We start from the raw sequence: 26,330 nt of genomic DNA on the forward strand, positions 1-26,330 counted from the left end.
CAGGAGGTCTTGGGTTCAAATGTGATCTCAGACACTTCCTAGCTGTGTGACCCTGGACAAGTTACTTAATCCCCATTGCCTAGTCCTTACCACTCTTCTGCCTTAGAACCAATACATAGTATTAGTGCCTCTTTGAAATTTACCAGGAGCACCAAAAGCAAAAAATCTGTCTTTCTACATTCAGTGTATTCAAGCAAAACATTCAATAAATTTCTGGGATATTTAAAAAATATATATATAGTATTGATTCTAAGATAGAATGTAAAGGTTAAAAAAAGACTCAAAACTGTAATTATATTCACTCAATCAATTTGATTAATTCAACTTTGGATGTCAAACAATAATTGAAAAAATCAGAGTTAAAATCTAATTAATGAGCCAATAATTCATCAATATACTTGTATTTTTGCTCGGGGATTCAGTTATTCCATACTTCTTAAATGAATCATGTTTTGAGGTTTTTCGTCATCTTCAACTGTCTTAAAAGCCAAGAGATTAAATAGATTTTACTTAAGTCAATCAGAGAATAAATGAGCCACATAACTTCCTTAGGGTCTGTGGATGTAAAATCCCTACCTTTGGTTTAGCCTAATCTCTGGGACCAATCTGCTTTGCAGTAGGAGAAAGAGAAAGATCCACAAATTCATAATCTAGGAAGATCAAGCCTGTTTCCTTTCCTGCTCTAATTTGGTGTCCTGGGTTTTGCTATTAGGATCTTACTTAGTGCTTGTCACTTGGTCCAGCCTCATGCTCCAGTTTAGTTCTGCCATGTCTATGCCATCACCAGTATCACTGGTCTGAGTTCAGGATTAGAACCTACCTGTAGTTATCCCAAGGTCTAGAAAATGAATCTTTGATATCTATTTTTCTCTCATGAAAAAAATTTTAAAAAAGGAGACATACAAATCACTCTCATATTGTCTAACTTTAATTCATCCTGAAGTTGAAATGATAGAGTAGATATTTCAAGGACTTTTCCAAATTTATGATTTTGAATTTTTAATTTACTATAGCATACTTTAAAGAAATAATTATGAACATTTAAAATATCTTCAAAAAACCAAAAGTTTTCTTGAAAATATTTTCTTAGAAATAAACTATTTTCTTTATTTCTTTAAAAGAAAAAATTCTTTAAAATATTTCCTTTCAAATAAAAAATAAATCTGCCCTGATCAGACTATATCTGAGATATTGTCCTCAACCCTGGGCAGGGAAAGGACTGAAGCAGAAAAGGGCAACCTTGATGGTGGAAGGACTAGAAACCATGCCGTAGGAAAATGTATTGAAGGAACTGATCATATTTTGTTTAGTGAAATGTTAGGGAGAGGAACATAGCTGTCTTCAAGTACTTGAAGGACTACTATGTGGATGAAGTATTAGATTTGTAATGCACATTACAAAGAAACCAAAGGATGGAAGTTACAAAGAGCCACCAAAAGTGGTGGATGGAAGTTGCAGAGGCTTACTTGGATTTGATGTCAGCAAGATGGGCTGCCTCTGGAGGCACACCAGGAGTGTTTATGTGAAGGCTAGCCAAGCCAATATTTAGAAAGTTGTAGAGGGGAATTCTTTGTAAAATGAGAGTTTAGACTGAATGGTATTTGGGGTGTTTTCCAATTCAGAAATTCTGTCATTTTATGGTTGACAGTTAAACATCTTATATGATAAAAAAAAATACATTTAACATTTAGGATCTTTGGAGGGTGAAATTCTATTTTTACACACTGCAAAAGACTTTTGCCTAACATAAGAATTAGCTCTATGAAGCTGCAAATACACTAAAACAATTTAAATGAATTACGTTATAAGGGGTGGATGATTTCTAAGACATGACATGGAATCTAGGATGGTTCTAAGACCTTTTAAATCCATTTTAATTTACACCCCAGGCAGGAATTTAATCTAACAAAGTGGGAAAAGTATTAAATTTAGTATCAGAAGACCTGGATTCAAATAACTTGCTCTGTTACTTACTGACTGTGTGACTATGACCTTATTTAACATCTCAGAGCCTCACTTTCCTTCTCTGTAAAATGGGAGGGGGAGATAAACTTTATAATCTCTTAGCCCTATGCCATCTCATGAACTAGGATCTGTAAAAGTACAGAATTAAAACTGTATTTGAAGATCTTGGTTTGTTAATAAAGTCTTCAAATGCTTTAGTTTGAATAAATATGAAAGTTGCCAGAAAAGCTCTCTCCTCATGTTTTAAAATTTCTTATCTAGTGTTATTATGGGATATATCAATAAATCACCATTCTTAGTAGTTTTAAAAGTAGAAGGTACATAGAAGGATTTGGAAACTGAACTTGAGTCACATATGGAAATATTTACCTAAACTGAACTCTTTCCATTTGGGACCCAGGTTGCCCACTCTTTGCTTTGACATGGAGAGAAAGCTTTGAGTTTCACTATTTGTGCTTATCTCACTTGACAGTGTCACTTGGAAAATGAGGAAAGCATTAGGCAGAACCTTCAAATGACTTACCAGATCGAGGGCAGCTGCCAGGATGGAGGCATCAGGAATAGTACCTGGTTCGCAGCAGTTCAGCAGAAACTGAAATCTCTTCATGCCTTGCCTAATTGCTCCCAGATTCACCACATTCTTATATTTTGCCCCTTCCTGGTTGGAGCTCAGATGGTCATCAAAGCTGTGGCAACCTGAAGAGGCAGACAACATCAAGTGGGAGAGAGAATTAGAGCACAGATTTAGAAGAACTTTGAAAATAATTTTTTTCACTCATCCCCATTCCAATTTCCTCTCTCCCAATCTAAATCAATATTTGACAAATATCAATCAATAAATATTTATTAAGCACCTAATATGTGTTAAGTGAAGACCTGAATACACTTATTCATTGAGACTGCAGATAGTCAGTGAATCTGGTAGCTAAAAAATGTGGTTTCAGTTTAAAATATATAAGGACAGCATATATTAAAATATGGACCATATTGCATGATCTGAGGCTCAGAATACAGGTAAAATCCTAAAGGATGAAAATTCTAGCAGAGAGGTCAGATGATGAGGACTTTTAAGAATGGAATTCTCATGAAACAAAGAGAATCAATTGTAATAACTAGGAAAAGTGGAAACGTTTTGAAGAGATTGATGTGGATGCACAGGAAATTACTCTACTAACTTAGATTTTTAAAAGCCACATGTGGAAAACAGAAGCAAAAGCAGATAATGGGGAAAGAACAGTATTAGGAATGTTAAGTATGTTAAGTTAAGCATGAGTTTTGACTGCTCAGGAAAGCTAAATATAATTTTAAAAGGGTTGTTGATGTTTTACTTTGAGAAAGAAGATCAAAGAGACAGGACAATCGTTAGGGGGTGATGAGATAAGATTAAGAGATGGTTATAAAGAAAAAATGCCATTTAATTCTTCTTCTTCTGTTTTCATTAAGAAAGAATATTCTTCGAACTGAAAAGGACAGAATAAAACTGACTAGTAGTCAGTTGATGTCCAAGATAAGTAAAGATATAAGGAAGCTAGTGTGTGATTTTGATGAGTTCAGGGCAGATATTGTCTTGATTTCTAAAAAAGGAAAGGGATTGGAAAGTAAAAACTTTAAACTATTGATATTGATTTAAACTTTTAGCAAAATTCTAGAAAATACTGCTAAGAAGAAATATTAGTGGACATCTAGAAAATCAAATACTGAATAGTTATTTTAACTTTATCAGAAACAGATGATGGAGAGAATTTGGAACTCAAAATTTTAAAAAGTGACTGTTAATCTTTTCAATTTTTAATGGAACAAATAAAATATTTTTAAAATGATATATCAATTAAAAGAATATAAAATGCTTTGCAAACCTCAATCCTCTCTTTTTTTCTAAAAAGCTAATATCCAGAACATCTAGAGAATGCTGTCCAGTTTCTCTAGATTTCAACAAAGATTTTGATAAAGTTTCAGGTTACTTTGGTGTGAAATATTGGAGAGATGAGGGTTAGATGAGAATTGATTTATGTGACCAATATTGAATGAATGGCTAACAAATTGAATAGCCATTAATGGTTGAAAGTCAACTTGGAACTAGGTGTTTGGCAGAATGCCTTGATCATCTCCCTATGTTTGGTTCTGTGCTGCTTAATAATTTTTCTCAATGACTTGGATAAAGGGACAGATGGAATACAAACAAAAACTTAAAGAGAACACAAAGCAGAGGAGGATATCCAACACACTGGAAACCAAGGTAAGGATTCAAAAAGAATTGTGCTGAAACCAAAAAGATGAAACTAGAAGGGATTAATATAGAGTTTATACTTAGGCTAAAAAACCCAACTTCTAAAATTCAGTAGGAGGGAGGAGTTACTGGATAGTAGTTTGTCTAAAAATAACTGGAGCGTCAGTTCAATTGTGGTATGCCAGTGACAAAAGTTATTACAGTCATGCTCTAGCATAATGCTACCAGTTTGAAAAAGAGTATAAAAATGGAAATCGATGTTGAATGGGCTTTAGGAAGATAGGCAAACAAATAAACTCTTGGTAGAGCCCTAATAATTTAGTTGAACTTCTGGATACCAATGTGAAAAATTATGAGATGTCACTAAACTAGTCATACTCTTTCAATGTTCCTCTCCTGATCATATACGCCATGGAGGTAAAAAACAGAAAATGGTCCTATATGTGAGGAAGTTGCCAGTGACATTTTTAGTTATAGCGAAACCAACTGGTAAAAAATAATTATTGATTAGCTTGGCAACAATTGAACAAACTATAGTATATGAATGTTATGAAATAGCATTTTGATCAAATGTCTTAATATTTGTAAAAATGTTTTTAGCACGTCTAGCACATGGTAGGCAGTACATAAAAGCTTTTGCCCTTTTCTTCCTTCCTTCCCTCTACTCCACCTCTCCAGAACAATACAGCCCATCAGCCAAAGAATATGTGTACAAATGCATATACATATGTATACATATATGTATATATTCACATATGCAGAGAGCATAGGAAGTAATAGTCCCACTAGATTTCATTCTGATGATGCTACATTTTGAATATTATATAAACATGATAAATCCAGAGACCTATCAGAATAACAATAACAATAGAAATCCTCTCATATGAAGAAAAGTTGAAGCATCTGGGCATTTTTAGATCAGACAACAGAAGAAAAAAAGGAGAAGATAATTGTCTTGAAGCATTTCAAAGTTTGCCTTGTGGGAGAAACAGCAGTTATTCTCTATAGCTTTAGAATACAAATAAAGGGTAGAATTGGCCAAAGTGACAGGGAGGAATATTATAGTCATAATCAAGGCTGGACAGGTGGGTAGCACAGTGAATAAATAAAGTGCTGGGTCTGAAGTCAGGAAGGTGAGTCTTCCAAACTAAAATCTGATCTCAGACATCTACCAGATTATTTAAAACTGTTTGCCTCAGTATTCTCCTCTGTAAAATGAGTTGGAGAAGTAAATGGCAAGACATTCCGGTATTTTGACCAAGAAAACTCCAAATGTGGTTGTAGAATGTCAGACACAATTGAAATGACTGAACAACAACAACAATTATCAAGGGACAGATTGCCCTGTCAAGTAATAAGCTTTCTAACTCTAAAAATTATTCAAACAGAGGCTGGGTAAAAAGTTGTCAGGGAAATTGTTAAAACACACATATGTATTCATATGTAAAATATATACATACTTATATTTATCATCTATTATCTCTCTATGGAAAGTTAAATCAAGTGATGCTTAAGATTGGACTGGTATTATGGTATGATCGTTATAACAAATCAGAAAGAAAAATGGCATGGGAAAGGAAGACAACAAATAGGAATGATATAAAGGAAAATAAAACAAGAGAAAAAAGCAGTAATGGAGAGAAAGGAAGGTAGGTAAGCAGAAAAAGAAAGGAAAACAAAAGGAGAGATGGGAATAGATTTTTCAATGGAACCATAATTTCTTTTTCAGTGTGATGTAGCCTAGATAGATTTCTAATGGTTACATGTCATTTACCAAGTCGTTTGAAGAAATTCTCTTCATCATCTCTTCCATTCTCCATCCCACTTCCTGGGCCTCCTTCAGATAGTTTCACTGCACTGGTGAACTTAACCTGAGAAAACAGAAAATTGGTCTAAGAAATAAGGCTAAATTAGATGGAAACATGTTCTGGTATGACTACTCCTTGCCATGAAAAATTTTTTTAACACATAAATTGATTTTGAGTGCTTTGGGATTCATCTAAAAAAGCTGGGTTAATTATTGTAGTATATTCTCACATGCTGATAACAATATTGCAAAATAAATGTTAGAATAGCCAGAGAACAGATTGGATTTTTGACAATGAAGCATTGTAAAAATAATTTGGTGAAAAATGATGATGTTCTTTTCCTAGCATGTGACTCAAGGGAGCCTCAATGCACAGTCATCAGCAAAAAAACAAAACAAAAAACAAACCCCATGGTCTTCCTTTACATAAACAACTTCAAATAAAACATCGGATGCTAAAGAGGGCCAAATAGAATCAGATAATTCTCTCAGAAAGGCTAGTTTTTAAAACGAATTAATTTTTAAATACTGTACTATGTTTATCTGTTTCTTGTTCTGAGAATTAAATAAAGCATAGTTCTTCTTGGCCCAATGGTTCTCAGATTTTTTTTTTACTTCAAAGTTACAAAGCAGGAATAATAAGAGCAGTAAAATACATTTTTAAAAAATAAATAATATGAAAAGATATCAGAATAGGTCATAGAAACAAAAATTCCCCCACCCCTCATCCATTTTTATTTTTTTATTCTCTTATTAAAATTTTCTTCAGAGGTGTGATTTCATCAGTGTAGGGAGCAACAGTGAGAAAATTCCATTCACCAATGGAGAGCAATAACTGTTTGGCCATTTATAAACTTAGAGAATCACCTGAGGGGCTAAAAGTTTAAGTGATTTCCCGTGGCTTATATAGCCAATATGTCAGAGGCAAGACCAGAAAAAAAAATTATTTTTTTTTAAACCCTTAACTTCCGTCTTGGAGTCAATATTGTGTATTGGCTCCAAGACAGAAGAGTGGTAAGGGCTAGACAATGGGGGTCAAGTGACTTGCCCAGGGTCACACAGGTGGGAAGTGTCTGAGGTCATATTTGAACCTAGGACTTCCCATCTCTAAGCTTGGCTCTCAATCCACTGAGCTACCCAGCTGTCCCCCAAAAATTACTTTTTGACTTTCAGGCCAGCTTTCTATCTACTAAACTACTTTTCCTTTCTGAAATTAGTCTTATCCACATTATTATATGATATAAAGATTCTGCTTTTATGATGATTAATTGAAAACTTCATTTGTTCATATGAAGACTCCTTTTGACTTAGGGATAGTAGGTTTGGAATAAAAAAAACCAAGCAAAATTAAAATCCCTAGAAACTAACATTGCCTGGCATATAGAAGGTCCTTAATAAATGCTTGTTGATTTATTGGGAAAAAAAAACAATAAAAAAGGACTCCAAGTGAAGGAAAAGATCCTCCACACCAGAGACAGATTTTATTAAAAAGTTTTTTGGTAGCTTGATAGGTATGGCACTGAATAAGTAAATTAATTTGGGTAGGATTGCCATTTTTATTATATTAACTCATCCTACCCAGGAGCAACTAATATGTTTCCAATTGTTTAGATCTAATCTTAATTGTGTGGAGAGTGTTTTGTAGTTGTGTTCATATAATTCCTGTGTTTGTCTTGGCAGATAGATTCCTAAGTATTTTATATTGTCTAGGGTGATTTTAAATGGAATTTCTCTTTCTAACTCTTGCTGCTGAGTTTTGTTAGAACTATATAGAAATGCTGATTATTTATGTGGGTTTATCAAGAAGATAGTTTATCTCAGCCCTGGGAATTTTTTTCTGACTTCCCCCATGCCTGAAATGTTCTCCCTCTTCCACTCTGATGATGGACCTCCCTAGATCACTTTAGGTCCCCACTAAAATCCCCCCTTCCAAGAACCCTTTCCCAAACCCCCTTAATTCTAGCCCCTTCCCTCTGTTGATTATTTCCTAGTTATTCTAGAGATAGCTTGCTTTGTATATATTTGTTTACATGTTGTCTTCTCATTAGATTGGAAACTCCATAAGGGCATGGATTGTCTTTTACTTCTTTTTGTATAACAAGTCTTAGTACAACCCTGGCACATAACAGGCATTTGTTCAGTGTTTATTAAATCTAGAACTGGAAAGAGCCACAGAGTCCATTATCAAGTTCAACTTCATCTTACAGAGGGACCAGGTCTTTCCAAGCTGGACCTTTCCCACTTTTCCAATCTTCTTATACCTTGTTCTCTCCTATCAAATCTACAGACCAGTGATAATGGTCTTCTTGTTGTTCCTCACACAAGACACTCCATCTCTCAACCCCAGAGTTGAATTCTGAACTCAGTACCTTTAACCCTTTATTTAGTACTCTTTCATCTCACTTTGGGAATTACTAAGGACCAGAGACACTAAAGAACTTGCTCATGATCAAATTAGCATCAAGAATAAGTTTGGAATTCTGATCCTCTAACATTTGTTCTACCAATCTATCAAGCCATGATCATAGATGTGGCTAGAACATCTGAGCCTCCCATTTTACAGATGAGTAAACTGAGGTTGAAAGAAGTGAAGGGATTTGTTTTAGGTCACAAAGCTAGTAAATCTGAGGCAGAATTTGAACTAACACAGAGTTCTATCTACTGTGCCAACTAGCTACCTCTAAAGTAAATTTTTATAGATGGTATCAGTTTCATTGCTTTTCTTTGATCTTCTCCAAATTTATTTACTTTAAAGGAATCTTTAATCATGTTTAAGTGAACTCCTGGAGAGTTGTCATGGGCAGAATGCTATATTTTAAGTAAGGCAGGCTTACATTCAAATTTTGGCTTTCATGTTTACTAGTTGTGCTCACTTTTTCTCATCTATAAAATGGGAAATTTGTATTTGATGTTTTTTAAGGTACTTGCTTGTTCTGAGTCTATGATCTTATGGTATCTCCAATGCTGAAAGTTTTATTAGTTTATGCTGCTTTCCCAACAAGTGATAGTATTTTACCTTTGAGCTTTGCCTGATGAAAGACAGACGATCAACTGAGCTAATGTCCAAGAGATCTTCCACACCATCAGCTAGACCCGAGAGAGATGATCGCTTTAACCAGTTTCCTATTTAATAAACAAAGTCTATTAACAGAGTTTGGTATTTTCTCCAAACTCAGTCAAGCAAGAATTCTAGCATATATATCCTTGCAATAGGGAAAGTATCACAATAGGAAAGAGTATGAATGTTGAGAAATTATTCAAGCTATCTATCTGGGATGAAAATATGCAGGTTGGGCTCAAAATAGGATGATTATGTCCACTGCCTAGGACACTGCCTAGAAACATAGTAGATAACTAAATAGTTTTTTGATTGATTGACAGGATGAATTAGCAATATTATTTCATTTGATAGGGTGGAATTCCTAGCCCCCTTTATAGTGCCAACATACAAAATAAATAATAAACAAATAAATAAATAGACCTACTTTTACCTATGGGGAGTTTAAGTTTCTTTCGGAGTGAAATCCTTCGGGACCGTGACCGCGATCGCCTATCGGTGGTTGTTCCAGAGTGAGCGGTGGTACACTCTGAAGTGTCCTGCTCTGACTGGCTGCTGGTGTCACTTGCTGCACTCTGAGATTTGAACATCTTGCGCCAGAAATCTTTGCGTCCTAGGTTTGCCCCTTGCATCTGTTCATCACTGTGAGTAAATAAAATCTAGGATCAATACCAGCAGATATCACTTTCTACACTTATACAAAATTACCTTCCTTTTCATCTTTTCCCTAAACTTGCCAAGGTGTGTTATCTCATATATAATTTTATATAACTATATTTTATGAACACAGAAGCACCATAGTGTGTGGAAGAGTGAAATAAGAGATCTTAGAACTAGAAGGGAGTTAGAAATTTATTAAAACTCAGAGACAAAGAAAAGTTAAATAACTTGCTAAGCGTCATACTGCTGGTTAGTTTGAGATGGGATTTCAATCAAGGTTTCTTTGCTCCCAGCATAACCCTTTCCACTAGATCACAGTGCCTTTCTCAAAAGCTGTAATCCGATATACTCTCCAGCTTGAACCGACTCCTGAGAGATTATTATTAAATTTTTAGCATTAGCATTTACACCTCAGAAATTGACAAATGCTACAAATCAGAGTTAGATTTATTGTTTGCGGATTGCCTAGATTTAAGAAAGTGATGGATAAAAAATGATGCAGATTAAATCTAAAAGTACATGCACTTAAAAAAAAACCCCGCATAGAGAGCTGGTTGTTAAACATTTACCAGCATACCACTGTATTGGTTTCTCCCAAAGATACTTAGAGCCATTATCACATTGTCAAATGGATGAGTCCTCATATATTTGCTTTTACTTATTAAAAAATATATATGTATATATATATGTGCTTCATTTGACAAGTGTTTTAATGCCTGTGAGATAGTAGCAGAGACATTTCATTCTGATAACAGTTATTACCAAGCTTAGGGAGTAAAATTTCCAATGTGGGAAAATGAGAGGCTGAAGTAGTGTATGGAAATCAACACGAACCAAAAACAATTGATAAAGTCAGTGTTTATAAGATTTTAAACAATAATTTAAAATTTTCTTGCAGCCCTTGGAGACAAGATTTGGAATCTTTCCTAGGTGCTATGTAAAAGATTTATTTTTTCACACTGAAACTTATATAAAATCCAATTTCATCTCCCCAAAGCTTACCAGTGATATGTGACCGTTGAATTCTTATTTGTTAACCCCAAGTTTTATTTTTTGATTCTAAAATGAACCTATGCTAGTTTGTAGAAATGAGTTCCTCAGCAGGATCATATAAAATATTAATGTCACATGCATTTTCTTACCTTCAGAGAATTCATAAGATTCTGATCAGTGTATGAATAAGCTCTCTGAAGGGGGAAAAAAGCATCTAGTGGGACCATTTATCAGCTTTGCCATCATGATAGGGTGGTATGTCAGCTTTGTCTAATGGCTTTATATCAATAATGAATTCCAGAGCTATAAGAACCTAAAAACCAGTATTCATTTGAGCATTACTTAGTCAATGTAACCTTTGTAGAAAAAGAAGGATAAAAGAACAAGGGAAAAAGGGAGAATAAGAAACAGAAAAAGTAAGGAGATATGTGTACAGATGTAAATAATACAGGGCACTGAGGCTTTGTGCTATAGGACCTACAGGAGAGAGTTAGGAGCCATGTGTATGGCCAGTTGTAGACTTAAGGTATTGTTCATGGATAAAGCGCAGAATCAGTGACCAACTCTTTGTCCCATATTATTGCCATGGATAGAGTAAGTCAGCTGTGTCCTGGCTGCCAGCTTCTCACCCCTGGTCTCATCACTATCATGCTACTCCCCTAGGGAGACCTTCCTTTATCACCACACAAGTGCTCTTGCTCCCAAATGGAGTGGACATTTTGTAACTTGGGAAACTGTGCCATGTAGGATGTGTTGGGTCAGTATATGTCTGACATGCATTTTATATTTTGGGAAGGTTCATTTCAAAGAGTTCCAAGAAAGAACAGCTAATATTCCATGGATGAAATTCTTTGGAAGAAATCAATGGAATGGGCTGCCAAGTGAGGGAAGAAAGCACAATATTACGTTGCTTTATTTTTCCTTTTGCCTTGACATATTAAGAGAAGACTGCAAGAATATTTGTTGGAAATGTTATAGAAATTCTCATTCATATATAGATATCAGTAAATGGTCTCTGATATCTCTTTGACCTCTGAGTTTCTGTGAGTCTGAGTCCAATATCTTTCCTTGGATTTGCCTGAAATTGTTTTTGTTCCTTTATGCCTTAGTTTCCCTTTCAATATGTCTTCTGTTTTGAGTAAAAATAGATGCTGCTTTAAGAGATTGCTGAAATACATCATGATTAATATAAAGTATGATTAGAAATTAATAAATCAAGAGAGGTTTATATTTACAGAATCAGTTAAATAACAAATAGGCTTTCCATTATTGCTTGAAAGGATCATGATGAGTTTTTCATAGCATTACTTCTATTTTTTAACAACTACCAAGTAATTTATCATATCATGAGAACATTTATTTGATACATTTAAGGTTTGCCAATGTGAAAAGTGGAGAAACTGAGGAAAGACATTGGGTATGAACCCCAGTTGGAAAAGAAGGGAAGCTATGTTCATTCACAAGGAAGATAATGTAGCCCCTTCACTCCACTGGCTACTAGTACTTCATCATTCAATAGACTCATCCATAGAGCAAATCTTTTCAAGTATTCCTGCACTAGTAAAAACATAGTCCTCCCAAATGACCCACAACTTTCAGCTCAAAGTGTTTTTACATTCCTTTTCTCATTTATTTGATGTGTGATAAAGTGACAAATTCTCTCCTATTAACAAAAAGTACTATAAAAATATGGAGAAAGGAAAGAAGAAAGGGGACCACATCAGTCAGAGGACTAATAGTGTTGGATTAGTTGTGTCCTGAAGGATGGGTAAAATATGGGTTGGAAGAGACAGAGATGAAGGATATTCCCTCCAGAACAGGCACAAAGGACCACAGTCAAGAATAAACATGACAACTCTAAAGGATTCATGATGAAAAGGGCTATCCACCACCATAGAAGGAACTGATGGAGTCTGAGTGCAGATCGATGTATACCGTTCTTCACTTTATGTCTTCCATGAAATTTTTTTCTAGCATAAGTGATATGTATTTTCTTTTACAATATGCCAAACATGGAAATATGTATTATATGATAATACATGTACAACCTAGGTCATATTATCTGCTGTCTTAAAGAAGCTGGTAGGATGGGAGGGAAAGAGAAAACATGGATTGCAAAATTTCAGAAAATGATTATTAAAAGTTGTATCAACATGCAATCTGGAAAAAAATGAAAAGTTACTAAATAACTGATAATCTATACATATTTTTTACCCAAGCAATATCACTCTTTGGACTAACCTAAATAAATCAAAAAAAGAGGCAAAAATTCTATATGTATAATAATACTTATTGCAATGCTTTTTGTGCTTACAAATAACTTGAAGCTCAAGGAGTGCCAATCAATTTGGGCGAATGCCTGAACAAATTATGGCATGAAAATATGATTGAATATCATAATATGTAAGAAATTATGAAAAGGACAGTTTCACAGAAGCCTGAGAAGATTGTATGAATTGTTGCAAAATGAAGTGAGCAGAACCAGGTGGAAACTGTATTCAACAGTAAGCATTGTGAAACAAATGATTTGGAAAAGCTCATAAACTCTGACTAACATAATGAACATTTTCTGAGGCCCGCCAATGAATGAAGTCTGCTGTCCACCTCCTGAGACAGATGTAATGGGCTCATGTTGCAGAATGAGACTTTTTTTGAGGGGATATAGATAATGTAAGAATTTGCTTGACTATGAAAATTATTAATAGTATTGGAGACAAAATAGATTTTAAAATTGAGATAGAACGAAATAATGAAAAAAGATAAAAAAGAAATGATTTGAAAGCCAAAGAGGTGTGTAATTAAGAGAGATTCTGGTCACCATGTTGAAGAATTTGAATTTTATCTTATTGATTATAGGAAGCAACTGAAAATTTTTGAGGAGAATTAAAATGGGATTTTCCAAAAATTAATTCATTCATGGTCTACAGAATATAATGGAGAGAGAACACAATAAAAACAGAATTCAAGAGGCTCCTAAAGTGATTAATGCTTAGTCTAGAGTGAAGGTAAAAAACATTAGAAAGTGTGGAAGAGAGAAATTGGGAAAGCATGCAAAAAGACAGAAGCAGTTGCTTTTGTTAGTCAAATGAGAGGGTTCTATTTGGAATGTTTCCGGGAAAGGCAGTTGGAAGGAAAGGAACAGACCAACTGAAGGGTTATGTCTTTTAACCTTGAAGACAGAAAAGATATGGTCTGGAGACTTTGAAGGCAGAAGAAAGAAGGACAAAAGTCCAGATATCTCTCTAACTTGTTCTGTTGTGATAGAGATTGAACTTCCAGACCTATCAGCCATTTCTCTCAATTTGAACTATATTCCAACATCCTCCAACCCAGACTCATTGTAGTATTAGGGAAATCCCCAACCCTCTTACCTCCATTCCTTATCCCTTCCTGTTTTCCCAAATAAACCCTTTACTTAAGATAAAGAAGAGAAAGAGTATTTCCTGTGAAACATCATAAACTCACCCTGAGTGATTTAGAGAAACCAGAAGGAGAATCACCAAAAGGGGGGAGGCAAGAGGGAGGAGGGAAAGTCAGAAGAAAGAAGATAACAGCCAGATCTATTAGTTATCAATTACCAATCAATATAGTCCCTTATTATTTCTTATTACAATTTGGCACCCAGACTGACTGAACTTCACAATTCCTAAAGGCAAAGATGTTCAAACAAGTGATCTGTGGGGTAGTAGTGCTGGCAGCTATTCTAGGCTATTGGATTTATAATATCTTATATAGCAAAATGACAAATATGATTGTAGATTCTGTAGGATACATAAGCAACACCACTATGTTCCATCATCCTCCAGATGCCATTTCAAAAAGAAACCATTCTCTGGCAAATTCTGACACAGATCTACATCATTTCCATGGCTGCAATACAAACTCTGATCTACCTTAAAAACATTTAATGATTTGTGATTCCTAAATGCACAGCACAGATCATGGTAGTGGACACAAACTTGGAGACTCTTGTTAAGAACATGTTTGAAGAATTTCTGAAGGCAAAAGGACTAGATCAGATAAAGGATAAGGGAAATGGTCAGGTAGACAATGTCCCCAAGGAGAAAGATAGAAAGGCCAAGAAAACAAATGATACAAGTAATTTCAAATGGATGATTCAATAATTTTGCAGTAGAATTTTCCCTTACTAACTATTGCAACATTTCTTTGGGACCACGTTCTCTGCTACTTACTGTTCTGGAGTTTGCAAGGGACGGCCAGACATGTAGCTGCGACACTCATCAGGTGCTGATGATCCCTGGCCTTTATCAATTCCAGCCTCTGACCTGAGGGAATAGTTCATGTCACCCATTAAAATGGGCTAATGTACAGTCAATAAAGTAGGTAGTCATTTTATTAAAAAAAAAGTGCTTGAAAATGATAACACAAATAATGAAAACACAATCGCTAATCTTCTTGAAAATGCCATCATTTGATAATATATATTTTATATTGAGGTAAAAGAATGTAAATTTAGCTCTTGGTTGTCCTTTTTAAATGCACGATAGGGACTGGACCTATTTTATTGATAATAAAGAACTCCCAGAGGGGGAAGCTCCTTTTACCAAAGCATATGAATACTTTCTCTCCAACTTATAGTCTTAAACAGTTGTCCAGAACACTGACAAGTTATACTTCTGCCTCTGGCATTGGGATGGATGGATGCTGGACCTGTGAAATCTTGTATGAAGAAGCTCTAAACGCATTGTCTTGCTGAATTATCTGCAGGAGCAAAGGTGTTAAACATGTGGCCTAAATGCCCTGCAACACTGCCAAGGTTGGAATCAGATTAAAATTAAACATTTAACAAAATAAACCTCAAATTAATATTATCTATATTGTATCATATTTTATTTTGTTAAAAATTTCCCATCTACATTTAAAAAAAAACCTTGACCTTCCCTCTAGAATCGACACGGAATATTGATTCCAAGGCATAAGGGCAGTAAGGGGTAGGCAACTGGGTTTAAATGACTTGCTCAGAGGCACAGAGCTAGGAAATGCTTGAGGCTAGACTTGAACTCAGGACTTCCCATTTCTATGCCTGGTTCTTTATCCGCTGAACCATCTAGCTGCACACCAAACAACATTTTAATATTTAATTTAAAATTTAATAAAATTTAAGACTTCACTTGTGAATTTTGCAGGGCAAGCACCCATTAAACATAAAATGCAAAGGAACAAAATACTATCTTGCCATAAGGTTGATAGAAACATGTAATGAGTTCCCTTCCCAATGACAGACATACCTTTTGCTCCCTGAAGGTTTTGAGTCCTGTTCTGCCTCCTCTGATCTTTTTCCTGGGGCTAACTTTTCTGCACTGTCTAGCAAGGCACTCAGGGCGACCCTCCTGAAAACATTTCCATGAGCTTCCTTGATGAACTGAACCAGCTGCCGAATGTCACAGTAAAGTCCCTATGGAATGGCAAGCATGAGGTGAAGCAGAAAAGAGAGACAGTTATATCATTAGAGAGTTTTCTTCTGGAGCCTGAAAAAGAGGGCTTGGAATAGTGCTGAAATTAATTTTTCAAAAAAAGTGTGATTTATCACTGAGGCTATGTGCTAATACACGCACATTTTTCAAGTGAAAACTTGAGGAACAATTTCATCCTGCATCTCTGGGGGTGATAAAATTAAGTGTTTCTAGACTTTTCCTTCATCAGAGAAATTTGAAAAGGAGTCATGTGTGTGACATAATTATAATAGCTCTTTCTGTGGTAGTCAAGAGCAGAAAACTAAGGAAGTGCCCATAAGTTGGAAATGGTTGAATAAATTGTGATGTTTCTATGTACATTTATACACACATGCACACATACACGTATATACAATCTATATATTTGCATATATGAGATATGTAATAAAAAAGCACTGTGTTATAAGAAATGATGAAAAGAGAAATTTTAGAGAAAACTGAGAAGACTTGTATGAATCAATGAAGAGTGAAAAGAGCAGAACTAGGAAGAAAAATGTATGTGAAAAGAAAAGCATTGTAAAGTCAAACCACCTTTAAAAATAATGATGAGCAGGAGGGCCAACCAGAATTCTAGAAGACTAATGATAAAATCTGCTTTTGGAGAACTGATGAATTCTGGGTGGAAAAATGAAAAATATGTACTTTGGATGTGGCCAATTAAGGAATGGGTCTTTCTTGACCATGCATATTTATAGCATTTTTTTCCCAGGGGGAATTTGGGTAGGAGGTAGACAGAGTAGGTTTTTGGTAATTGGAAAAAAATATAATTAATTTAAAATAAGGTCAGCTTGAATACTTTAGACCTCAAGATCATCAGATGCAATATAAAATTATAATAGTATAGCCCCAGCCTTTTAATTCCTAGGCTTCTACTAATAATTCATAATTATGATCAAAGGAGGAAGTAAAAAGGGAGGGGGTTTTGATTTGGAGTTTGATTCCAGTTTTTGGCCTTTGTCTAAAAGCATTTTTTAGTTCTCTCCATCATAGCTAAAGTTGATATAATTCTCATTGGAAGGTCTTCTGCAACAAGCCTGACTATTTCAAAGACATCAGAAAACAATACTTAGGTGTCAGGATACATGGCATCTTATAAAAATCTGCCCATTTCTAGCCCTGTTTTCTAAATAGCCATTCTGTATGAATATAAAGAATCATTTTGGTCAGTCAAACCCAACTTATGTGTTAACAGACGGAAAAATTGATATTTGTGATGAAATTGTCATTTGTGTGATCAGTAGAGGGGAAGGGGTAAGAGAAGGGACTAGCAAACTCTCTAAAAGGTTTTTATGAGGCATTCAGTAACTTAGGACCTTTATTTGATGATTTTGCAAGTCAGGAAAAATAGTTCCCATTTGGTCTTGTTTTGTTTATTCTCTTTTTGAATCTGAATCTTTAGAGTTCTAAGTGATTTTCTGAATTGGGGCAGGAATTGTGCTTCATTTACTCACAGGCTCACTTATGTGCCAATGGGCAGAATTTGTTTATGAGGCTGTAACATATATAGCTAGTTAGAATGCAGAATATATCTTCAGCCACCTATTAAAATCAGTTTTGGCAGCACTGTCTCAAGCCACAATTTTTTTGGGAAGCAATTAAATAATAACTTCTTGCACACCTGTCCCAGTTGACTCTTTAAGATCCTGAGGGGAGTTTAATTAACCCAGTCCTGCTATTAGGAATCTTAGATGTCAGATTATAACCTTCATTTAATATACAGTGGCAATCATTCCATAGCATATTTGCATTCATTACTAAAGCAAATATAATTTGGAATAGTGCTCATAAAACCATTAGCATTTTGTTGTAATCTTTATCACTGTTATGATTAAAATTTTTTGTCATTATGAACTTGATACAACAAAAACATGAACATTTCCCAGTTCAAAGAAAAGAAAAAGAGGGCAGACAGCATGTAAAATTGTGAAACTTCATTACATATGGATTGTTCTGTCAAGAATTTAACATTAGTTCCAACAATGTCTTACTTGTCTGTATCCCCTTCTGAACTTCTTTCTGCTCCTTCTGTGTTTTTAAAAATGATTCATTATCATTCATTCCTTTCTTTTTCTTATTTTTTGGTATCCCAAATAGTGAACAAATATATATTTTTAATCTCTTCCTCATTAAGATTCAGCTTTTATTTTTATTTATTTATTTTTCTTCTCCCATTTTATTTGTTAATTGAAAATTTTTATTTAATTAATTAATTTGGCATATTCTTCCATGGTTACATGATTCATGTTCTTTCCCTCCCCTCCTCATTCCCTTCCTCATAGCCAATGAGCAATTCCACTGGGTTTTACATGTGTCATTGATCAAGACCTATTTCCATATTATTAATATTTGCACCAAGGTGATTGTTTAGAATCTCTATCCCCAGTCATATCCCCATTGACTCATGTGATCAAGCAGTTGTTTTTCTCCTGTGTTTCTACTTCCACAGTTGTTTCTGGATGTGAATGGCATTCTTTCTCATAAGTCCCTCAGAAGAGTCCTGGATTATTGCATTGCTGAATAGCGAATAAATATAATCAAGCAAAGCCCATTTATATATTTGCCCTATCTGAAATTAGTCACTTTGTAGACTGTTTATCTATTAAGAGGGCATTCTGTTCTCCAAGATCTTTCTAAAATCATCAGTTTTAAAATTATAGGATTTAAGGACAGCCTCATAGTCACTATTCTAGTCCACTTTCTTGGTCATCTGTAAATTCATTTTCTGAGTGGAATTCAGTCAAAATTTTCCCCAATTGAGCCAAGGTTGGACTTAACAAGTCTGAGTAAATCTGTACCTACTTGATTGGAGCTCAAAGTCCATTGCAAACATCTCACAAATGATTAAAAAATCTTCATGAGATGAATAGCTAATAAATATTCCTCTACTTTCCTCTTTTCCATCTTGGGAATTCTTTGGCCAGGGAAAGTGGACTATAGAGTGAGGGTGCTCTTAAGTTTCCTCAGTGAATCACCTACTGCTGGTGCTGAAGGAACAGTGACAAAATAGAAGATACCCATCTACTATTCCCTGCCCCAACTTCCCCACTTCTCTAGCCTCCCTTCCTCCTTTCTTCTTTGTTGCTCTGGTTTTAAGGCCTCTCATGTATTTGAGATGGCATACCCTTCTGCAGAGAGATCCTCACCAGGTTTTCAGGGCTGTGTAGTTCATGCGTAGTAGATGCACAGCGGGTGATGAGCGATTTAAACATAGCACTGACAATAATACCTTCCACATTCTGCGCTGTGGATTTGTTGTCCACTGTGGTGAAGTTATTCCCAAACCCAGCTTTATCTGGAAAGCAAAGGCACAATTTAAAGGCAATTTGCTTAGTGGAACAATGGGATCTTGCAAACAATTCACTAGCAAAAGGAGACACGTTATGAAACAAAAGTCATAATAATACCCTGTAGACTTTGAAACAAATAAACAGCACTCCCTTTACAGCCTTTTCTCTTAGATAATTATTTCATCTTGTTTAGAGAATCTTTTGATAGCATCTAAAGGTGGAAATGGTGAGAATGCTATGTGAGTCAGAGAACATGGGTTCAAATCTTAGCTCTGTAGTGTAATATTTGTAGAAGACTCTGGGCTTCAGTTTCCTTATTTATAAAATGAAGGGGTTTAATTAGATGAACTCTAAGTTCTCTTTCCACTCTAAATATATGATCCTATAATTCTAATCTTTTGTGGGAGGGAAAGACTTTCAGACATAGAATTATTTTAACAATGATCTCTTCTGTTCGAAATGGTACCCCCACGGTCTAAATGATATCTTATAGGGTTCACCCACATATTCAGTGAAGGGTTGCTATACTTCTTGCCTAAGCTATTGTACTCAACAAGGAGTAGGAAGGAAATGCTGACAGGAAGTATGAAATGAGGCTAAAAGGGGAAAAAATGGAAAATTCTGACAAGGAAATCATTTCAACCCAACAAACATTTATTAGGCACCAGTTAAACCCAAGGCAAACCATGTTCAAGGAAAAAGTATGACACAGTGGACATCAGATTTCACTTTTAATAATCATTAGTTGGGAGACTCAACTTTTCTGAATCTCAAACAACTGTTAAATGCAGGAAGTTGGAAGCCAAGTCATCTGCCATTGCTAATATTGCTCACACTGGGAGATCCAATTAAACAGGATACAATATTAGTTAATCTGATTTTTAAATGGAGAACAGATTAAGGACTTTCCAAATTTAGAAAAGGAGAGTAAAAGGTGCAGTTCCCTGAAATCAGAAAGAGAAGTGTCCCCCTTACCCCAAGTGTCTGTGTTCAGATAAAGGAACAGGGATGCAATACCCAATTGATCAATATGAGGACAGTTTTCAGAAAATACACATGCATTGTTTAAGATATTGTAATAAAACATCTATGAAGCCATGTGGGTATATGCACAATAGACTATGTTACATACTGGAGACACAAAGTATGAAACTTAGATATTATCTAGAGAAGGGAAAGATCACTTGCAAGTGAGGAAAGAGGAACACCTTCATGAAAAAGGTGATAATGCACTGGTCCTTGATATAAAAGGATTTAAAGGTAAGGAGGAATTCAGGGATAAAAGGATTAAAGAGGAGGGGAAAATCGAATAGAAGATGAGTGGAAGGCAAAGCAAAGCCAATCTGACTAGATCACGAAGTTTGTGAAAGGAAATAATGAATAATAAGACTTTACAATAACACATAAGGAGGCTAGATAGGTGGATTAGCATCAGGCTGTTATATATATATGTATATGTGTAAAATATGTATAAATATATCTCATACAATATAATAATACATAATAAAATATGTAATAGAATGTATAAAAATATATATGTATATAAAAAACCCTTACCTTCCACCTTAGAATCAATACTATGTATTGGTTCCAAGGCAAAAGAATGGTAAGGACTAGGAAATGGGGATTAAGTGACTTGTCCAGGGTCACACATTTGGGAAGTGTCTGAGGCCAGATTTGAACTCCTGTCTCTAAGTCTGGCTCTCTTCTCCATTGAGCTACCCAGCTGCCCCCAAGCTATAAGATGCTTTCAAAGTCATGCAGCTATTTGCTTCTAACCCTGGAGGTCACTAGGATTCATTAGAGTTTATTGAGTAGAGGAATGACAATCAATATTGCACTTTGGATTATTACTTTGGGATATGTGTAGAGGATGAATTGGGGGGGAAAAAAGAGAGACAAGGTAAAAGACCAATTAAAAGGCAATTTTAATGGCCCAGGTAAAAGCTGTTTTTACTACTGTAGTTTGAACTAGGTTGGTGACCCATATATGCTTATATATGTACATATAATCTCCCCCCATTGAATGTTTGGTCTTTGTGGGGGGAGGGGCTTACAGTCACATATTAAATGTTTGTTAAATAGAATGGAAGTAGATAGGTTGTAAATTGGGAGGAGTATTAGACCTGCAGTCAGGCTGACTTGAGTTCAAATTCTGATTCATACTGTGGTAGGTAAAAGATGAAACGCTTGAGAAAACAAAGGTTTGAGCTTTGCAGAGCATTTTGATTTATTAAACAGTGCATACCAATTGCCTAACAAATTGAGACCAAGCCTCTTCCTCAGCTCATGGCTGGACCTCAAAAACAGGGGGAGAAACATTTGTATATAGCATATTTTTATAATACAATATATTTTATTCGCTAAAAGTTTAATCAAAATGCCAATTAGAAACAATTAAACAGGATATAATATTAGTTAATCTGATTTTTAAATGGAGGACAGATTAAGGACTTTCCAAATTTAGAAAAGGAGAGTAAAAGGTGCAGTTCCCTGAAATCAGAAAGAGAAGTGTCCCCCTTACCCCAAGTGTCTGTGTTCAGATAAAGGAACAGGGATGCAATACCCGATTGATCAATATGAGGACAGTTTTCAGAAAATACACATGCATTGTTTAAGATATATAATATCTTAAACAAGAAAACTCATTTCATCAGTCTTTGGATCTGACCATTTTTTGGTCAATATGACTTAGGTCCTTAATTAAGAATCTCTAAACAGGAGGTAGAGGTGGTTTAGCTTTCCAGCCATGTAGGGCTAGGTTCAAACAGTGCAATAAGCTTTTCTCCCAGTTCCCACAATTGAATAAAGTCTTCTCAGAAGAAAGAAATTAGATAGACCCATAATTGAATAGAAAAGGAACTGAGCTAGCTACAGAATTGAGAAGATTTGGAATTAGTGTGGTTCACTCAATTCTCACAATTAACCAACTACTGTTCCAATCCATAATTCCCTCAATATATGAACTAGTTAGTGACTCTAGACAAGTCACTTAATTTTAATCTCTCTCATTTTCCTTAAGTGGAAAATGAGGAATTATCTAATAATAGCACCTACCTATTGGGAGAAAAAAGAAAAAAATAATTATAAGCATTTTGTAAGCTTTAAAGCACTAGTTATTGCTAGCTATTATTATTAATATAATATTTTTAAAATTATTATCATTATTAATTGAGTGGGAGAAGACAGGATATTAAGAATAAGGATCAAATGAGATAATATATGCAAAGCTCTTTGTACACTTTAAAGTGCTATAAAATGTTAAATATGAGCAGTAGTGGTTGTAGTAGTAATAGTAGTAGTAGTAGTAGTAGCAGTAATAATTGCAGCAGTAGTAGAAGCTTTAGTGGTTGTAGTAGTGGTAGTGGTGGTAAGTGATAGTAGTAATGGTAGTAGTAGAAGTAGTAATAGTAGTAGTAGCCATAATATGGTCTGGATGGAACATAAAAAGGCATGAAAAGGACTAATATAATATGTGAGATTAGACTGAAAGAAAGGTGGTGATAAATCATGAAAGAACCTTCCTTAAAAGATTAAGCTAACAAATTTGCATTTCAGGTAGGAGGAATTATCAAACAGAAAAGCAATTTTTGAATGGTGGAGCTATTAGTCAGATTTGTGCCTTAGAAAGATTAGCATGACTATTGATGAAGGATGTATTTGGAGGTATGGAGAAGAGATGGTGACACAGAGACAAGATATGAAGCTATTAAAATAATACACAGGGAGAGGATGTGGGTCCAAACTAGGACTTGATAAGAGAGGAAAAGAAAGATGTAATTGATAAATGGGCAAGGGACATGAATAGGCAGTTCTCAGATAAAGAAATCAAAACTATTAATAAGCACATGAAAAAGTGTTCTGAATCTCTTATAATCAGAGATGCAAATCAAAACTACTCTGAGGTATCACCTCACACCTAGCAGATTGGCTAACATGACAGCAGAGGAAAGTAGTGAATGCTGGAGGGGATGTGGCAAAGTAGGGACATTAATTCATTGCTGGTGGAGTTGTGAATTGATCCAACCATTCTGGAGGGCAATTTGGAACTATGTCCAAAGGGCGATAAAAGACTGTCTGCCCTTTGATCCAGCTATAGCACTGCTGGGTTTGTACCCCAAAGAGAGAATAAGGAAAAAGACTTGTACAAGAATATTCATAGCTGCGCTCTTTGTGGTGGCCCAAAATTGGAAAATGAGGGGATGCTCATCAATTGGGGAATGGCTGAACAAATTGTGGTATATGTTGGTGATGGAATACTATTGTGCTAAAAGGAATAATAAAGTGGAGGAATTCCATGGGGACTGAACAACCTCCAGGAACTGATGCAGAGCGAGAGGAGCAGAACCAGGAAAACATTGTACACAGAGACTGATACACTGTGGTACAATTGAACGTAATGGACTTCTCCATTAGTGGCAATGCAATGTCCCTGAACAATCTGCAGGGATCTAGGAGAAACACACTATCCACAAGCAGAGGACAAACTGTGGGAGTAAAAACACTGAGGAAAAGCAACTGCTTGACTACAGGGGTGGAAGGGACATGATTGAGGAGAGACTCTAAATGAACACTCTAATGCAAATTCCAACAACATGGAAATGGGTTCGAATCAAGAAAAGAAAGATGTGAGAACCAGCGTGGAGGTAAACCACAGAAAACAGAAGAGAAGGAAGTGTGGTGATATATGCCGTTTTTAAAGGTTGTTAGTCATTTGGTCCTCCCTTCCATAAAGACCCAAAAGATATGGGGAGGGAATGTGCTAGCAATATCTGGGGATCCATGAAGTCTTGGTGAGTTGTGGACCTGCACAATCCTTACTGCCCAGCAGTACCCCCAAGTGCTGGCCAAATGCCCAAGGATGTAGAAAAGGAAGCAGGCTGTTAGCAACCTTTTCCCAACAGGTCATTGATATTCCAATCCAGAATTTAAATACTTATTACTAATACATATTCATTGGAATGTAAGCTCCTTCAAGGCAAGGACTTTTTTTTTCTTTTCTTTTTATCTTCAGCTCTTAGCATAGTGCTGGGCATGTTAATAAGTGCTTTATAAATATTCATTGCCTCCACTTGACTATGGGCTGCAAATCTTAGGGAATGGCCAAAAGGCTGGAAGCCTTGGCTTTAATCAAGTTGGCATCCATGATCAACTAATCATTCTTGACTGAACTTTGAATTAACTTGTAGCTAATCCCTCTGCCTAAAAAGGACACATTGCTTACTTTAACCTGTTAAGAATCAGCTTGCTAATTGCTTACTGCAGACTTCAGGATTATTGGAAATCATACTTAGTACACTGTTGAGTACAAATTATTTTGTAGTATATGTGTAGCTGAATTTTCATTAAAAATATATTTGAAATGTTTGGTCTATTCCAGATGGTCTTCTTATATTACTATAAGGAATGCTCCTACTAGAATAGTGGTTAAAGAATCAAATATTTAGAGCTAGAAAACACCACAGCGGCCATTTGATCCCATATTTTTATTTTACCGATGAGAAAACTGAGGCATGATGTGCTCAAGGCCACATAGGTAGTAAGGGCTAGAGCTGGGATTTGATCCCACATCCTCTAGAGGAGTTTACCTATTGCCCTGTAACCATGAAACAATATAGAACTCTTTACCTATACTTGCATAGAATGTTAGTATAATTTGTTTATTCTGGCAAATACTGTAATGAAAAAATCATTAGAGTCAGTCTTCAAGTAAGAGATACAATTCTGTTTTGTTTATTGTATTTCTACATGTGTCTATGTATCAGTATATATGTATACACACATATTATGTAGCCATATATATGCATATGCATTTTTCTAGCCATCTGAGAACTAAGAATAAAGATCCCCAGAAACCTGCCCACTCCAGTGTAGAGATGCCAAATCTAGATATATCTTGCTTGACTACTGGCTGCAAAGATTAGGGAATGACTAAAGGCTGAGGTCTTGCCTTTAATCAAATCAGAGTCCATGATCAATGGACCTGGCTGAACTTTGAATTAACTTAGTTAATTCCTCTCCCTAAAAGGAACAAATTGCTCCCTTTTCCATGTTAGCTAATGTCAGCTTGCTAATTGTGTACCATAGATCTCAGGATTATCGGAAATCACACTAGAGCACTGTTGACAATAAATTATTCTAGAGCACAGTCAGGGTTATTTTCCTGCAATAATAAAAATGCAAATTTATTTTGCAATCAATAATTTTCCCATTGGTGCATACTTGACAAATATACAATTTTCCACAGCATCTCCCCCAATCGAAGTCTTGAAAGATAGCCTTCTTCTTTTCTTCACTTAACTGGCCCTGGAAATCCATGCTTATATATTTTTAAACACATTCTACCTTGAGGAACTTGAGAGGACCTCCAAATAGCACATGGCCTACCTCACCATGGTCTCTCCTAGTCCTTTTGGCGACATCCATACTTACTATCAGTGACTGGTTCCATACAGAATCCTAGCAAAGCATGCAAGAAATCCACTACGTTATTGAGGGAATCCTTGTTCACATAGTCCCTCATGGTTTGTCGGAACTGCATTTTATCTAGCTTATAAAGCTTAGTGAGGCAATTCTGGGCCTGCAACGAAGTAAGAAAAGTAAAAAAGTCAAGAGCATCTACTTAAGTGACCGTTATCATTTTCCCCCTCCTCCTCCAACCCCGACCATCCAGAAGCCTCTGAAAGTAAGGGTATAAATTCATCTTGGCTAGTGCTACTCTGTCTAGCCCCATTGATCCCAACAAACCTTTTAGCAATTCCTATGTCCAGGCCCTCTGGTGGGAGCTGAGGATGCTATAGTGGGAAGAATGTTGGATCAGAGGTCAGAGGACCTGAATTCAAATCCTGAAGCTGTCCCT

At 35.6% G+C, this 26,330-nt stretch overlaps 1 protein-coding gene across 31 annotated transcripts in view; it reads right to left on the minus strand.

Moving 5' to 3' along the window:
* UNC80 (unc-80 homolog, NALCN channel complex subunit) overlaps positions 1-26,330 on the minus strand; it is a 230,409-nt gene that overhangs the window by 135,681 nt on the left and 68,398 nt on the right. For 23 of the 31 annotated variants that reach the window (XM_056808127.1, XM_056808117.1, XM_056808128.1 and 20 more), the window contains exons 15-22: positions 25,904-26,051; positions 19,328-19,476; positions 15,960-16,126; positions 14,904-14,996; positions 9,485-9,699; positions 9,016-9,122; positions 5,967-6,063; positions 2,489-2,661 (exon numbers count right to left, since the gene is read on the minus strand). In XM_056808127.1, the coding sequence (XP_056664105.1) occupies positions 2,489-2,661; positions 5,967-6,063; positions 9,016-9,122; positions 9,485-9,699; positions 14,904-14,996; positions 15,960-16,126; positions 19,328-19,476; positions 25,904-26,051 (1,149 nt within the window). The remainder of the gene's footprint in view (positions 1-2,488; positions 2,662-5,966; positions 6,064-9,015; positions 9,123-9,484; positions 9,700-14,903; positions 14,997-15,959; positions 16,127-19,327; positions 19,477-25,903; positions 26,052-26,330) is intronic. The other 8 variants (XM_056808118.1, XM_056808124.1, XM_056808110.1 and 5 more) reach the window with 1 other exon arrangement.

Source organism: Monodelphis domestica, chromosome 8 (genome assembly GCF_027887165.1).
Source record: "Monodelphis domestica isolate mMonDom1 chromosome 8, mMonDom1.pri, whole genome shotgun sequence".
Lineage (NCBI taxonomy): Eukaryota > Metazoa > Chordata > Mammalia > Didelphimorphia > Didelphidae > Monodelphis > Monodelphis domestica.